Here is a 16,688-nt window from a genome sequence, read left to right on the forward strand (position 1 = left end):
AGAGAGAGAGAGAGAGAGAGGGTTTGGGCTTAGAATGGGTTTTTTGTAACCTCAAAGCCAGAGACAAACTTCCTCCAACAAGGCCACTTCCTACTCATTTCAAATAGTGCCACACTCTGGTGACCATGTACTCAAATCTATGAGCCTATTGGGGCCATTCTCATTCAAACCACCACACAGAGCCTGATATTTCAGGATGAGTGAAGCATGTGTACACAGTAGGAAAATTGTTAAGTTATATTTAGGTAATGAATCATAATAGAATTAAAACAAATAGAGGAGCAATGTAAATGATATATAAATACATTCTATTCATCAATTGCTCAAATAACCATTTTCTGAACTGGTTTGCTTTAAAATAGCATTTGTATATTACTAGATCCCCATGTTAGGTAAACTGACATGTGTTTATTTACAGAATCCTCAGTTACAACCGTCTGAGATGTATCCCTCCACGAACCTTTGATGGATTAAAGTCTCTTCGGTTACTGTAAGCATCCTGTATTGAACAATCACATTTCTGAGTTATGGGCTATTTGGGGGGATGGGGGGATGTTATCACTTTGCTATTCTTGGCTATTTCATGATGTATGTGTTACAGTTTACTGGAAATTTGAAGTTAGGACAATTGTTTCATATAGTATCGTTGAACCACTTTGATTGAGACAACATTACCTCCATTTTTGTAGTACATGTTACTGTGGTAGTCATTTATTGCTAAATACTATAGTATATACCGGTATATTGCTATATACTATACTGTGAAAAGAAATAGTTTAACATACTCTTCCAGGCTTTGTTCTTTGTATTTATTTTTATATCCTACAGTTATGTAACTCTTACCAGCCATGAGTAGGATTTTACCTTTTTCTTCCATTGCTACTTTAAATAACACTTTAGTGTGGTTTTCTTTTACCATGTGTAGCTGTTTGCCAACTGTTTCCCAGGTACAGAATCTACCTTGGATAGAAGAAAATAACTTTGCTAACCATCCCCATGCCCATTATCATTCAATTAATGGAAAACTATCTTTATTTTTTTATGATACTCAAATGAACCATCTATGGTTTTATCTTGGTGCAGATGTACTAACATGAAAGTGATGATGTAGAAGGGATTCTTCATTACGAAGTTCTATCCATGATATTAGTATAGTTCCAGAACTCTCTACTTGTCTTCCAAACAATATTTTGTCAATGACTTAATTCTATTTTTCAGTAACAGTTTAATAGAATATCCTTTCAAAGCACTTTTGTAAACTTTTCATATTAGGGTATTATTAATCCTTTCGCATTGCTATGACAGATAGAAAACTGGGTGGGTTTTTTTGTTTTGTTTTGGCTGCTTTACCTTGCGTTTCAAATGGTTGTAGCATTTGAGTCCTTGTATAGTTACTGAGCATTTGTAGTATGTGTTCTAAGGAAGCCTCATTGCTTCGTTAGCCATGATCTATTTTGATACTATTTTCATTATATAGTACAACATCTGTACAATTACTAAACCTTTTAATTAACAATTTAAATGTTTTATCTTTCATGGTTATATTTACCGTCCACTTTTTTGCACACAGCCCTTAGCAATTACATTATTTTGTATATTTTACCTTGTAGAATATTTTATACTCTTTCTGTTTTCTGAGATTTATATTATACTATTGCAAGTTTTCCTCATCCTATGGATATATGAACTGCATATGTTTTAAGGAATTGCTAATTTCATCATACATTTAACTCTTCAATACACAATTTATTTTGTGCAGATGATGTGAGGTATGGGCTGACTTTTGCTTTTCTAAAAAGATATCTGTTGTTCAAACATAGCTTATTGAATAGATTGTCTTCTTCCACTAAAGTGTTTAATAAAAATGAAGTCCTTCAACGTGTAGAAATAATCCTCTGAACTTCTTCTCTTTTAGGTCTCTACATGGAAATGACATTTCTGTCGTTCCTGAAGGTGCCTTCAGTGACCTTTCAGCCTTGTCACACTTGTGAGTACCTGGCTCAAGGATGCAATGCTGGGGTCAGATGCTCTCTGATTAACATATTTGCAATAGTCTTCTGCCACTCCTTTTCTGTAACTATGAGCTATGCTTGATTTAATCTTGAAAGGAAATGTACTGAGTTTCAAATTGGATACCTTGCCACCTCCAAGTAAATTTTAATTTACTCTTTGGGCTGGCAGTCTTCATCAGCTGGGTGGTCTTGACTCAGCTAAAAGTGTCATTTATATGAAAACAGATCTCCGGCCTCTCTGTACTTTTTTCTGATTGCTCTCTGATTCTTACTCAATTCTACTTTCCAAAGCTGTGTCCCGTGTACCACTTCCTCCATGAGTCATACACCAATTTGCTTTGATTCATTTATTCCACAAATATTGCTTAACATTGGCCATGGTACTGTGCAATATTGACATTAACAGCACTGAATATTGTATAATTTGATAGTAGTTATAACAAGTTCTTTTGTATGTACTTTTACTTCTATCTCCATAATTATAGTTGCAGTAAAAATGGAGGTCAAAATACATTATATATTATATATTATATATATATACATGTGTATGTATATATACATACATAGAGACATATATTTGCATATATACTAATATATAGAATATATTCATTTATTCATTATTTTTGAATTATATAGACATAATGCACACACACATACACACACACACACAAAATTAGCACTGTTGAATTTTATCCTTACTCTATTACTAGATGTAATATCAAGATATCTCAAACCTAGAAGGAAGAAAAGAAGTCTGTCTAAGACTAGAAACCCTCCTTTCATGATGATATATTTGAGCCACCCAGTAGCAATTATCTAGTTCTGGCTGGATGTCAAAGCTAGTATGACCTCTGTAAGATTCACAAGAATTAAAAAAAAAAAAAGATAGAAATTTAGAAAATTTAGAAAGACAATGAAAGAATAATGTCCTCTAGTTAGTCATGTTTCATCTGTATTTGCTTTGCGGAAGTTCTGGTATTAGTATAGTTTGTATATATCCATTTATCAGATGGATACCTCCAATTCATATTTATGCCATTAGACCAGAAGCTACAGAAGGAAAGACCTCTACCATTTAATCTTTGAGCCTCAGCATCTACCTCACAAAAGGTTCATGTCAAGAGCTCTCCTGAGAGGCCCTGCCAGAGCCTTACAAATACAGAGGTGGATGTTCTCAGACAACCATTGGACTGAGCACAGGGTCCCCAATGGAGGAGTTAGAGAAAGGACTGAAGGAGTTGAAGGTGTTTGCAACCCCATAGGAAGAACAACAATACCAAACAACCAGACCCTCCTGCCCACAGAACTCCCAGGGACTAAGCCATCAACAAAGGAGTACACATGGCTGCAGCTGCATATGTAGCAGAGGATAGCCATACATCAATGGTAGGAGAGGTCCTTGATCTTAGGAAGGTTCAATAGATGCCCCAGGGTAGGGGAATCCAGGGCAGGAAGGTGGGAGTGGGTGGGTGGGTGGAGGAACACCCTCATCAGGGGAAGGGAAGATGAGATAGAGTGTTTCCAGGAGGGAGGGAAACTAGGAAAGGGGATAACATTTGAAAGGTAAATAAAGAAAATATCCAATAAAAATAATAAGAAGAAAAATAAGAAAAAGGTCAAGCATTGCCTTTTAAATAAAAGTTATTTTTATTTTGAAAAAAAAAAAAAAAAAGCTCTTTTTGCAAACTCATGCCCTGTTCATGAGATACAGTATGAAATAAAAACTATTCATTTCAGAGGTATGGCTGCTGCTGTCTGAGAGAATGCTACAAAAGGAGGTAGTGGATTTAGGGTCATAGACCACAGAAGACTACATAGCATGAGTCCTGCTTGACCTGAGGGACCAGTGCATTATGTGGCTCTCCCCACAACAGTGATCCAGTTCAAAGGTCCTCTGTCCTGTCATGGCTTGCCTCCCTGTTACACATTTCTTTTCCACTCTGTAGATCATTAACAGCTCTTCTTATTCACTTCTCTCTCCTTCAATTGAGAAGGACGTTGGGAAATGTCAATAGAGAGCAAAGGAATCACTACCATTTGGCTAGTGCTTTGATTTGAAATGTTTTGGGCTGACATATATACAATATATATATAAGCAAACACTGCGTTGTGATGCTTGATAAAATTTGGATATTGATTTGCACACAATAAGGTGTTATGATTTTTGCAAGAATATTTTAGAGGGAGAGGGTTCCCTAGATTATGATTCAGTTATACACCTCAGTTGCTAATCAGAAGGTAATTTAGCTTTGAAAACTGCCCTCACGTACCTTGTGTTCAAGCATGACAAGTTTATGAAACTATTTAATAATAATAGCATTTGAATAATATCAGACTCACATATGACTATCTTAAATAAAATAAGGTACTTTATAGAAATTGGTTAGCATAGGTCTAGCAGATTGAAATGATGAAATAATGCTAACTGCTTCCCTATGACTCTTCCATTACTCTTACTGCTTGTGTCACTAAATACAGAATTCTAAAACGACAGACCACTAAAGGTGCAAATGAGCACGGGAGAATGGACTTCATTTGCCTTTACAGTGGTCCTTTGCTTGAAGTAACATCCCTAACGGTTTACACCTATTTAATTATCCTGAGTAGTGTAGACTCTCATCCCCATCAGCACCTCCCAGAGAAGTCAGCCTGCTCATTCACAGGCGTCTTGTAAATGCTTGTAACTGCTATGTAACTTCTCCTGAGGATTACTTGTGTTTGTCCATATACCAGTCTACTTAGAAATGGGAGTTCACTGGGGATTAAGAATAATTTCCTGTTCATAGTGGAGTCCTCGGATTGTTGACCAGTAACCAAGTACTCAGTAAGCAACCCGGGAAAGCAGAAGTGCTAACCTTTTCTTTGGATGTACTTACATTCAAGATAAATGTGTCTCTCTGCATATGAAGTAACCCTGGAAAGCCCAAGAAACTGTTAGTGTTATTTATCCCAGCCTCACAAAGATAAAGAAAATGGGAATCTGCACCTTCTCCATTTTCTTCTAAATTGTTGGCATCAACAAATTCAGAGGGATTTTCTACTGAGCATCACTGTGAATCTGTTTTGTTAGGAAATAACAATACTTCCATACTTGTGTGTGTGTGTATGTGTGCTTTTGTGGTGTTCTTTTTCCAGAGCAATTGGAGCCAACCCTCTTTACTGTGATTGTAACATGCAGTGGTTATCCGACTGGGTGAAGTCGGAATATAAGGAACCTGGAATTGCACGCTGTGCCGGCCCTGGAGAAATGGCAGATAAATTGTTACTCACTACACCCTCCAAAAAATTTACATGTCAAGGTATGAGTTTTAATTATGACCACTACTTTTTGAAAAGCTCCCTACATTAATCACCACAGAAGTGGCAGTATCTTGTAATTAGACTTCGAAGGTCTAGTTGGGGAAGAGTTTATGTACTCGGTTAATCTGTTTGAACACGGTAGGATATTTCCTGTTTCCCAATTGTACAATTGGGCTTTTCAAATCCATGTTAGACTCATTGGAATGAATAGGCTTTCTTGAAAAATGTAGGTAGATGTGTACAAATTGAGAATTACTTTCTTAGAACTCTAACCAATAAAATGTTTTACTTTTCCTTTATCTAAACATTGCTTTATCTTAGGGCTCCCAGGGCCCTGTGGCTTCCTAATCCCAGGTAAGGAGAACGAAACCAAGCCTCCCAATGCTCCAGCCAGGAATCCCCAATCACCCTCTGTGCTGAGATTTCCTGTGTGGATGCTCCCTTGTGCTCGCTTCTACTCCTGTCTCTTCCCCAACTTGACCCTTTGTTGATGTTCTTGTAGATTCTAAATAGTATCTTCATAATAAATATAATTATATTTTCTCATTTTAAGAATAGTTGATGCAAACATTCATAGTATAAGTACAAAAAATCTAATTGGGGAAATGCAAACAGTAATAATTTATTTTTTCAAGAAGAAATAAAATGAACCACTAGTCACAATATATAGATACCATTCCTAAAGACTTTTGTTTCCATTCAGGGAAACTAAAGATGTAGATGTAGGTTGTAAGTTTTGTCATTCTTCTTAACTTGTAGATATTTTTAAAAACCCATGTAGAATTACTAGAGAAGAAACATTATTGATACTTCTAAATATAAAATCAGAAAATACAAACCCTAGATATTATGGAATACAGAGAAATTTGTAGTGTGGTCAGTCCCTCCTACATTTGTATACACTTCCAAAAAAAAAAAAAAACCATAAGCTTTTAGAACTCAACCATTGATGCAGGGAAAAAACATATTTAAGTAAGCAATATTGTATAATTGTTTACCCCACAGCCAGTCTGGGTGATTAAATTCATAGCTTAGTTTTCCAGTACTTAGGAAAACCTAATTTCATGGCCTAACCAACTGTGCCTCAGTTTCCCTATGAGTAAATTGATTCCAAGAGTGAGAGTACAAGCATGAAAGACTTTAAAGATTAAACAGGTTGACAAGGCTGAGGAGAGAGCTGGTCAAGTGTTTGCCTTGAAAGAAGAAAGACACAGGTTTAATCTCCAGAGCACACATAACAAACAAAGCAGAGGCATGGGAGCACTTGATTATAAGCCCTATGAATGATAAAATAGATTCCCAAAGCTCATTGGTTATCTAACCTAGTATATTTGTCAAATTCCAGTCTAGAGCGAGACCCTTTCAAACAAAAAGAGGTGGAGAACTAGAGAAAGTAGTCACTAAATTCTATGGTATATCCATGATCAAGGCTTGCTGCAATAAACATGAGAACCACAGTTTGGATCCTAAGTGTTGGATTAAAAAGTAGACATGGTGGCACATATACAGAACTCCAGCTCTGTCTGGATGGAGAGAGGAAGATCCCTGGAACTCACCAGTCGGGTGTTCCAGATGAATCAGAGAACTTTGGGTTCAGGGAGAGACCCTGTCTTGAAAAATACACACAGAGGGATTAAGAACAACCAATATTGGACTCTGGCCTTCAAAGGCATGTGCACACACCTTAACTTAAGCACATCCATACACCACATGCACAATCATACACAAATACAGACACAGAATGAAGGCTGAAGAATGATAACTGTGGTTATATTCTGTCTCTTATACACTTGCATTCTTTCACAACATTTGTCTCCACTTCTCAATTTTGCATACACACTTTACAAAAGTGAAATGACTGGGAATATACAAGTCATGCTACCTTACACAGAAAACACACCCTGTATAGCTATGTGGTTAATTGTGTTACTCTAACATTCCAAAACACCACCAAAATACAATCAGACAATACCCACAGGCTGGAGTAATTTTTTAAAAAAATGAATCTAGAGGGACAAGCTAATTTTAACAGAAACATAGCATAATTCTACATAGTACAGTGCCTTGTTTTTTAATAGTACAATAACAATGACTTTTAATTGTTTTCAGAATGTTTGCTCTATCCTAAACACTTTATCTTCCCGTGATTCCTATGTAAGGACTATGCACTTCCCACCTGAGATACCAAAATATCGTAGATTTAGTGATTGAGTCAGAGTAAAGGAGACAAAGATTGAACCATGAGTCTCTGACTTCAGAACTCACTACTCTTTTGCTTAGGTGGTTCGATAGAAGAAATATTACATGAACCATTGATATCAATAACCTTGCAACCTTCTGACAGAAGTATCCTGAGAACATCAAAGTTGAGAGCCCCTTCCAATGATGTTTGTTTGCCTGAAGGCAATGTATTCTAATCTATTCTTGGAATCCACTCAGGGAAATCTCATGAGTCCTGTCCTGTGAGCATTCATGCTTTATGAGTTTGAAAGCAGTAAAATGATGGAGCCTTAAATATTTTATAATTTGATATTTTCATATTTTAAATTAACTCCCCTGCTTTTTATGCTGGTGTAAAATGTTTTTATTTTACTCATGAAAGTCTGCTTAGTATAACCTCTCATTTTAAGGCTTATCAATATGTAATCAAATTACAACAGGAAAACGAATCATCTTTATTAAAGACACATGTCCATTTTATATGTAAATGTAGTATTTCTGTACTATTTTGTGTAACTGATTTTAATTGAAATATATATTCTCGATTTCCATTGTACTTCCTTTATGGAAAATTACATTTTATAATGTTAAAACAAAGGAATGGGAATAAGTAGCTAGCCACCAGGTGAGAGCACTCTTTAGTGAGAAAAAGGTGGTGCAAAGCTGTCCTTGTAACCTCATGCTTCTCCTCTTCTCTTAAACATTGACATAATCTAGCATTCTTGTTTTGTTTTGGTTTTGGTTTTGGTTTCGGTTTTGGTTTTTTTTTTTTTGAGACAGGGTTTCTCTGTGTAGCCCTGGCTGTCCTGGAACTCACTCTGTAGACCAGGCTGGCCTCAAACTCAAAGATCCTCCTGCCTCTGCCTCCCAAGTTCTGGGATTAAAGGCATATGCCACCACCATCCAGCTAATCAAGCATTTTTTAATCACAAAATGAGAGCTTTGCCTTTTTTATTTCCTTAAACGTCCTCTGTAAAGTTCATGATGCACAGAGAGCAAGATTTTGCTATGTACATGGCTAAATACCCCACTTCTTTCATTTGACAGATATTCAATAGTCGCTCAGATTACCAAAAAGTGCATATTCAATTGGAAATATATGATATCCTCTTTTATCCACTTAACAAACATTTTTGATGGCGTTCATACAAATGATAAAGTAGTGTTACAACATGTTAAGGATCTAGTAAATGATAACTAAACACCGACTTTCATGAGAGTTATGTTATTACATAGTTAATTCTAAAAATAATACAGAATGTGAGTGACAGAGATAAGTATAAGATGGAAATGTGTAAATGATATCTAACTGGGTCAATCAGTGATGGAATTGTATGATACCAGAAGACTCTCAAGAGGTGTTTACAGGTAGCCATAGGATATCGGAGTAGGACACTGCAAAAAAAGGACAAGCTGATAGAGGCAGGTGTTTCACAGCCAGAACTTCAAAACAGATGGGGAAACTAGAAAACAACACAATTACTTTATCAAAGCCTAGTGATACAGACACGGGTTGCTAAGGTAAGGAGGTCTCAACCATGCTAAAGCTACTTACACAAACAGTGATACCCTTTCTCCAGATGAAAAATAAATGCCAAAACAAAACTGAGGCTGCTGTTGTCAAGTTGGTGCAGAGCCCTAGTTTCAGTCCCAGTAATCAGGAGTATGAGGAAGAGGAGGGAGAAAGGAAGGGGAGAAGAGGTATCGGAGGAGTAGGGGGAGATGAGGAAGACTACAAAAAGGAAGAGAACTATGTTCATTACTTCTTTATGTCTCTCTATATATATCAAAGCTCAAACGTTAATTCTAGGAACTTTTTAAAATCCTAAAATATTAACACTGTACTATATAATCTAGTGTGTTGCATTCCCTCCCCTAATTTTATATATTAGTAATCCTGTCCATTCCAGAATTGTTGGGGAGAATGTAACATATCTCCATAATGACTTTGAAATAGCAGTGGTTTCTTTCAGGGCACTCACATTTTCCTTTGAGGAGAACTGTTGGGCTGCTTTAGTGAGACCGCTGGCTTTATGCTTTACAATTGTGACTCAATATTAACTTTATTCATGAACCAAAGTAAAGATGATTAAATAATTTAGTGTAAATGAGCAGCAACAAAAAATTCACTGACTAGATCAGTTTTGAAGCATTATTCAAACTTTTTATATCCAAACATTTCATATTTTCAGACCTCTTATCACTAACTTATACCTATAACTTTGAAATAACTTTAGTGTAGTAGAGTTTTAATTTGTTCACCACCAAAAGAAAAGTGTGGATTTAGATAGTTATCTGTTTTTTTAATTTACATGATTTTTTACCATCTATCATTAGCTGCCATTTCATTCCTGAGTCGAAAGTATAAGACCAATGACTTCTGTCCTGCTGAATCCAGCAAAATCATTTTACTTATCTTTATTAGTTCTTCTTGTTACTTCTTTGACATTTTCTTTCCCTCCTTCTTCTTATCTTTTTCTAGTTCTGCTTCTCTCTTAGCAGTCTGTGCACTTCAGCTCTTAGTCTTACCAAACTCTCAATAGATTTCCATCAATGACCACAAATAACTGACTATGAATTTTCTTGTGGAATTCAGGATGCTATTTCAATTTGCGTTAGAAAACCTCTCCCATAACAGCTTGCACCACCTTAAAATGTGCTTTTCATCACATGTGTTATCATTGCCTATTTTTTTTTCTCTAATTGACACATACACAGCTTCATTGCTGAACAAAAGGTTTTGAAGAAACACAGGCGTTTCATTAGGATTGTATGATCTGAAGCGTCGCACCTCACACAAAGTAGATACCCATAAATATTTGATGAGTGAGGGATGTTGATAAATATGCCTTTGATAATGTTGCTTAAGGAATTCTGTAATAACACATGTAACACAAATGCTTGGTTTTAAACAGGATCTCCTTTCAGTCCAGTTGCCTAGTATCACAAATCGCCATGAGCTTCTGGAGTTGTTTTTTGTGTGCTTTGGACACGAGTTTGTTATTGGACTAGTGTTTCCAAAGCATTAGGAGAATAAAGGCAGATTCTGGGATGTAGTTAGAACTTTTTTATGTATTAGGCTTTTGGTATTAAATCAAAGTGAGATAGAATCCTCAGGGATAGGAACTCTGGGGTTAAGTACGTACCTAGTGGTTGAAGTCACGTAAGTAGGTCTGTCTTCAGACTTCAAAGTATTCACCATATAGCAGTCCATCTATTAAAACCTGTAACAGAGACGGAGTGCTAACAAAGGTGTCTTCTCATTTTTAGTTTGAATTACTAAGGTAAACACATCTCTGCTCATTTAACTAATACTGTATTACTTTCTTAGTTAACTTTAATTTTAAATCACCCAGTTGGCGTACACTCAACTCCTTCATTTCACTAACACTAGCAAGTACCTGTCTCCATGAGCTGCAAGGCTTTTCCTTCTCTGTGGTACACATCTCATGGAGGCTAATATGTTTGCAGGAAACATCTCTCAGAACCTGTTAGCTTCAAATACAAGAAGTTGAAGGATGTAGTGACCTTTCAAGGACATACATATGTGTGTGTGTGTGTGTGTGTGTGTGTGTGTGTGTGTGTATGTGTGTATGTATGTATAGATAGATAGATAGGTAGATAGATAGAAAGACACAGAGAGACACAGAGACAGAGACAGACAAAGAAAACACAGGGAAAACAAATCTCATTGCTTCTTACCATTGTTTCTATTATTTTATGATTTACAATAGATTCACAAATCAGACTTGTGATTTTATTTATTTATTTATTTATTTATTTATTTATTTATTTTGGTTTTTTGTTTTTTGACCGTAACACCCTGTGAATTAGAGGATATACGAGGATATACAGAGAAGGTACTTAGAGAGGACACTGAACAGAAAATGAATTCTAAATTGGAGTCAAATAAAAGATAGATGATAGGAGTTAAAATACTTAAATGTAGGTAGGAAAATGAATAGAAATGATCAAGGTGCCAGGGAAGTAATTCTTAAGGGTTGGAATGTAGAGAGAAGCAAAGCTGGTGAAATCAGGTAACTATTAACGTTGCTGTGCAAGCTGCTAATGGAGAAAAACAGTCAATAGTCCTTTCTAACTGTGATACCAAGGATCCAGTCAATGCTCAGCAAGGTAAGATATCCCAAAAGATGAAATAGTGATATCTATATTCTGGAGTAACCAATAGCTACCCAACTGAACTTACAGCCCATCCAATAGGTGGAAATTCATGCCTGAGACAGTACATTTAGCCAACTTCCTATGGTTGGTGAAGTAATGAAACCTAGAGGAGAAAGTATTGTCATTTTCCAACATCAGTATAATCTTTAATTACATTCTAAGTAGCTACTCTCACATCCACATATAAGTGTGGTTCTCACCCTCCATCACAGAAGCTTCTCTCTACAACAACTGGAGAGCATTAGAAAACATCACAACTAGGCAAAATACAGAGATCCAAAGCTCAGGTAGTAAGTGTGAATAGTAGAAAATTTCTGAGGATGGTATGTGTTAATCTGGCCTTTTACTGATCAAAAGTTTTCTATAAAGTGTGCTACAAAACAGGAAACTGAGAGGATCATTTGAGTGGCATCTTATTGCTAGAGAAGACAGGGTGGGAATACCACCTGGCACAGTCTGCACTAATGAACCAAATAATCCAAAATGGATCAAAGGGGAATATAACAGAGGCCATATTTTTCTGGATTTTGTCACATTCATAAAACAGCACTGCAATTTTGTGCTATGCATTTCCATCAAGCTGGCTGAAGCTGGGTGTGGGTCACAGTCATGGACAGTATCCAAAAATACTAGACAGTTTATAAATGCTTTCATATCGTGAGGCTGATGTCATTAATTTCAGCTTCTTGCTACCTCAGCTACCAAACCAGAGTCTTACTGTCACTTAGAAATCTCACAGTCTTCACAATTAAAAGACTTCCTCTGGCATTCCTGGGCAGGATTGAATGATACTGATTACTGTTCCCATCAGAGAAGAATCATTTAAAGATGAATGACAAATAATTTTCCAAAAATCTTAACTGTTATATTAGGGAACATGAATGAATTAGGTGAAGCACAGAGAGAAAGCACCACTCTCTTATATTTTACTATTAATTTGTAGGTCCCGTGGATGTCACTATTCAAGCCAAGTGTAACCCTTGCTTATCAAATCCATGTAAAAACGATGGCACCTGTAACAATGACCCAGTCGATTTTTATCGATGTACCTGTCCATATGGTTTCAAGGTAAGTAGAAACCACAGTGGGAAGACATTACTTCCTATGGTATATCTTCTTTCTGTATCATATGTTCTTTCTCTGGGGGCTGAGAACTAGCTTGTTTGATTTGTACTAACATTAACAAGGGTGTTTCTTCTCTAGGGCCAGGACTGTGATGTCCCCATTCATGCCTGTATCAGTAATCCATGTAAACATGGAGGAACTTGTCATTTAAAAGAAGGAGAGAATGATGGATTCTGGTAGGTATCCTAGCTGTGATGTCCTTTGCCTGACATACTGAAACAAGATTAACTTAACAAAAAGCATGGTCTTTTTTTTCAAATAAGAAGCTATTGTTTCAAGAATTTTAGTGTACAGACTGCTTGTATTGATTGGTCCATGTAACAGACAGCACAATAGGAAAACTTATCAGAGGCATTACAGGGCTTTCACTTCATAGAAGAAGTACAAACTTTTAAAAACTTGGAAGAATACATGTTATGTTAAATCAAGCCAGATTATGGTAAGACAAAATATCAACTCCATTAGGCACATTAATAACCAGTTAGCTCACTTATACAAATCATACATTTATTTTTGGATTTGTTTTTGCTTTTATGGAGAGTGTGTGCTAAAAAAGATGCAGTTCCCACTGATACAAAAAATAATGATTTACTTCTAGGACACAATATAAATAGATAAACATGCTATGTATTTTTAAGCTATAATTATTGAATCATATGGTATAGTGGTTTCAGATATAGTTCATGAATTATGAAATAAGCTATTTTTGTCACTTCTTTTTTTATTATTTTTATTTTCGTATATATTACATCCCAACCACTCCCCTCCCTCCACTCTCCACCAGAACCACCTCCCCTCTACCCCCTCAGAAAGGAGAAGCTCTCCTAGGGACATCTACCAAACATGGTGTATCAAGCTACAATTAAGACTAAACACATACCATCACATCAAGACTGGACAACACAACCCAATAGGAGGAAAAATAAATAGGAAAATATAAGAAAGTGGTGCTTTCTCTTTGTGCTTCACCTAATTCATTTATGTTCCCTAATATAACAGTAAGATTTTTGGAAAATTTTTTTTGTATGTGTGTGTTCTGATGGAGATGCACTAGCATCCCAAAACTCAGCTTTTTTGTTATATGCAAACAAGGATATACTCATACACAGTGCTCCATTCTTGGTTAACAGAAGCAACCTTATTCTACTTATGGACAAATGCACTGACGAAGCCAATCTGTGGCCTCTAGGTTATAATAATATTCACAGGAATGTAAACAGAACAAGCAGGTATCTGTAGAAATGGAGACTTTCTTGGGTTGCCTTTCGGCCCGAAGTATTTCTAGCAACTCTGGACAAAGTTGCTTAAATCTGTCTTTAAGAATCTTGAAACCCTTATAGCATTCCTGAGGGGCGGGGTACAGCTCCTGTGTGAGTTGGCTCAGCTTGGCTGTGTGACAAAGAAGGTTCTTCAGGACAGGCAGAGAGACAACATTATGATAGAAGTTGATTTTGAGGAGCTGAGAGCATTGGCTCTCGAAATGAGAGTCCGACATTCCACACCACTCCAGTTCCAGAATTTGCAGGGTACTTGTGACTTTCTCTAGGATGAGCCCCGGAAGCTCAGAGCCTATATCAGATAGAGAGAGACAATTTAGGTTCAGATGTTTGAGCTTATGCATATTGAGACAATGGGGCAGGTACTCGAAGTCTGATTGTAATAGCCGAGGGCAGTCCTTAATTGACAAGGTCTCCAAAGGGGTCTTCAGGCAGCCGAGCCACTTGTCAAGGGAACCTTCTAGAAGGTAGATATCATCCAAATAGAGATTCTGGAGACAGTCGAAGTTGGAGACCAGAGAAAGCAATGTGCTTTGCCACTCCTCTTCCTGGTCTTCACAAGCAATAGAACTGAAGGGCTTCTTAATTCCCTCTAACATAACCCCCACAGTTAGGCCAAAGGGTCAGCAACAGCCCCTGCTCGCACTATCAGGATTCCCACAAGAACACCAAGCTACTGAGCTGTAACATACATAGAGGACATATTCAGACCCCTACAGGCCCCATTATCTCTGCAAGTTCCCATGAGGCCCAGACAGTTGACTCTGTGGGTTGTGTTCTCAAAATCAATTCTTTTTTTCTCTTTATTAATCACACTAATAATTTTACATAAGAACAATAATCTACTACTGAACCTTGTTAGAAAATTTACTTTTGGAAGAAATATACTCTATTTCTTTTATAAAATTGTCTCTAATTTATGTACACCTCACTCAAATATTATTTTGATATCTATTCTAAATGAAATATACAATGCATTTCCAGTGAAAATTGTATTTATTGAGGCAAATAATAGGTTCACATTTTATTATTTAAAGCTTATTCTTAGACAATCAAACATGCACATGATGCACCCTGAAAACTCTCTGAGACCAACTTCTCTTGTTTTTATCACATCCCTGTCAATACCAACTCCTCCCAACAAGTCCCTCTCTGAGATTACTGTCTTTTTGATGAGGAAAATGTTTGTATTATATAGCTGCAAAGAGTAAATTTGACATTTACTTACTGTTGCCATCAGTCAAGTACCATCACAACTAGAATTATAGATGATACGATTTTAGAAGTCAGATTCATGCTTTTATATTTCATCGTGTGTATGTGTGTGTGTGTGTGTGTGTGTGTGTGTGTGTGTGTGTGTGTTTGTGTGTGTGCATATGAGAGCAGTTGCCCCACAAAGGCAGACGTATTGGATTTTTTCATAGTGGGAGTTATAGGTGCATGTGAACTGCCTGATGGGGGGACTGGGAATAAAATCTGGGTCATCTGGAAGAGCAGTATGTGTTCTGAACCACTGAACACAAGATCTGTGAGTAATTGGGTCAAACAAAATTCCAGCCTGAATTGGAGAGAGGCTCATGCAGCTGTAGCTGAACTGCTATTGGCTGTTGGTGACTGCTGGTAGAGCAAGAGTCGGTTTCCTCCAGGTTGTCGCCCTTGAGAGGCTACGTACATTGCAATAGGTAGTCCTACGCCCATGCTCATGTAGATGACACTAAGTGGATGAAGTGGGTCACTACATGAAGTTGTTAGGAAAAAGTGATGGGCTATAATGGAGGTATCTAATGGAAGGCAGAGTGGACGGATTCAGTCAAAGCATGCTATATCCATGTATGAAATTCTCAGACAATAAACAATTAAAAAATCAAAACCAATCTTCATTATTTAAAAAAAAACTGTGAATTATACCCAATTTGAGAAGAGCATATGTAGGAGGAAGTAAAGGAAATTTTGTTTGTCCTTTGAACTTTAAATGTATTAGGATCTTAAGATCGTGGAGCCTTTCACCATCTTGTAGCCTGTTGCGGGAAATTAAAAAAAAAAAAAATTAAATAAAATAAAGAAAAAGAAAAGGACCAGCAGGCTTCCCCACCTAACATCTGCAACCAGTGGACCATGTGGCTCCAGCCAGGTGATCTCAACTCAGTGGTCTCTCTGGGCCAGAGCTCCCGAGTCCCTTGGCCACACCAGCCCCACGCAATGTCCATCTACCCCACACTCAGCCATCTGTCAGCTGCCACACCCCCCATGTACCTGGTAGAAACAAAACTCTAGAAGCTTATAATAAACCAAACAGATTTATGTATCAATAAATTCTTAATTCATAAGATGTCAATACAATAATTTCAGAAGCAATTGATAATGATAAAAGCTGCTCACCTAAATTAGACAAATTATCCCAATTACTCTAGCCTTGTGATATCATAACTCCCTGTGGCTAATTAAAGCCATGCTGGTTCAGGATTTTCTTCCTGTTTGTCTGCTTCCATGTTGGCCTCTCCCTCTTTCTCTCCAGCGGCTATCTGTCTCTGTAACTCTTAGCTCTACCTCCGTTTTCCCTGTCCAATCACAG

The 16,688-nt window shown here is 36.9% G+C and overlaps 1 protein-coding gene across 7 annotated transcripts in view; it reads left to right on the forward strand.

Moving 5' to 3' along the window:
- The window catches only part of Slit2 (slit guidance ligand 2), a 331,000-nt gene that overhangs the window by 268,923 nt on the left and 45,389 nt on the right, over positions 1–16,688 (forward strand). For all 7 annotated transcript variants that reach the window (XM_031342214.1, XM_031342213.1, XM_031342216.1 and 4 more), the window contains 5 exons: positions 419–490; positions 1,916–1,987; positions 5,148–5,311; positions 12,658–12,782; positions 12,918–13,015. In XM_031342214.1, coding sequence (XP_031198074.1) covers positions 419–490; positions 1,916–1,987; positions 5,148–5,311; positions 12,658–12,782; positions 12,918–13,015 — 531 coding nt within the window. The remainder of the gene's footprint in view (positions 1–418; positions 491–1,915; positions 1,988–5,147; positions 5,312–12,657; positions 12,783–12,917; positions 13,016–16,688) is intronic.

This window comes from Mastomys coucha, unplaced genomic scaffold, assembly GCF_008632895.1.
Source record: "Mastomys coucha isolate ucsf_1 unplaced genomic scaffold, UCSF_Mcou_1 pScaffold22, whole genome shotgun sequence".
Classification (NCBI taxonomy): domain Eukaryota; kingdom Metazoa; phylum Chordata; class Mammalia; order Rodentia; family Muridae; genus Mastomys; species Mastomys coucha.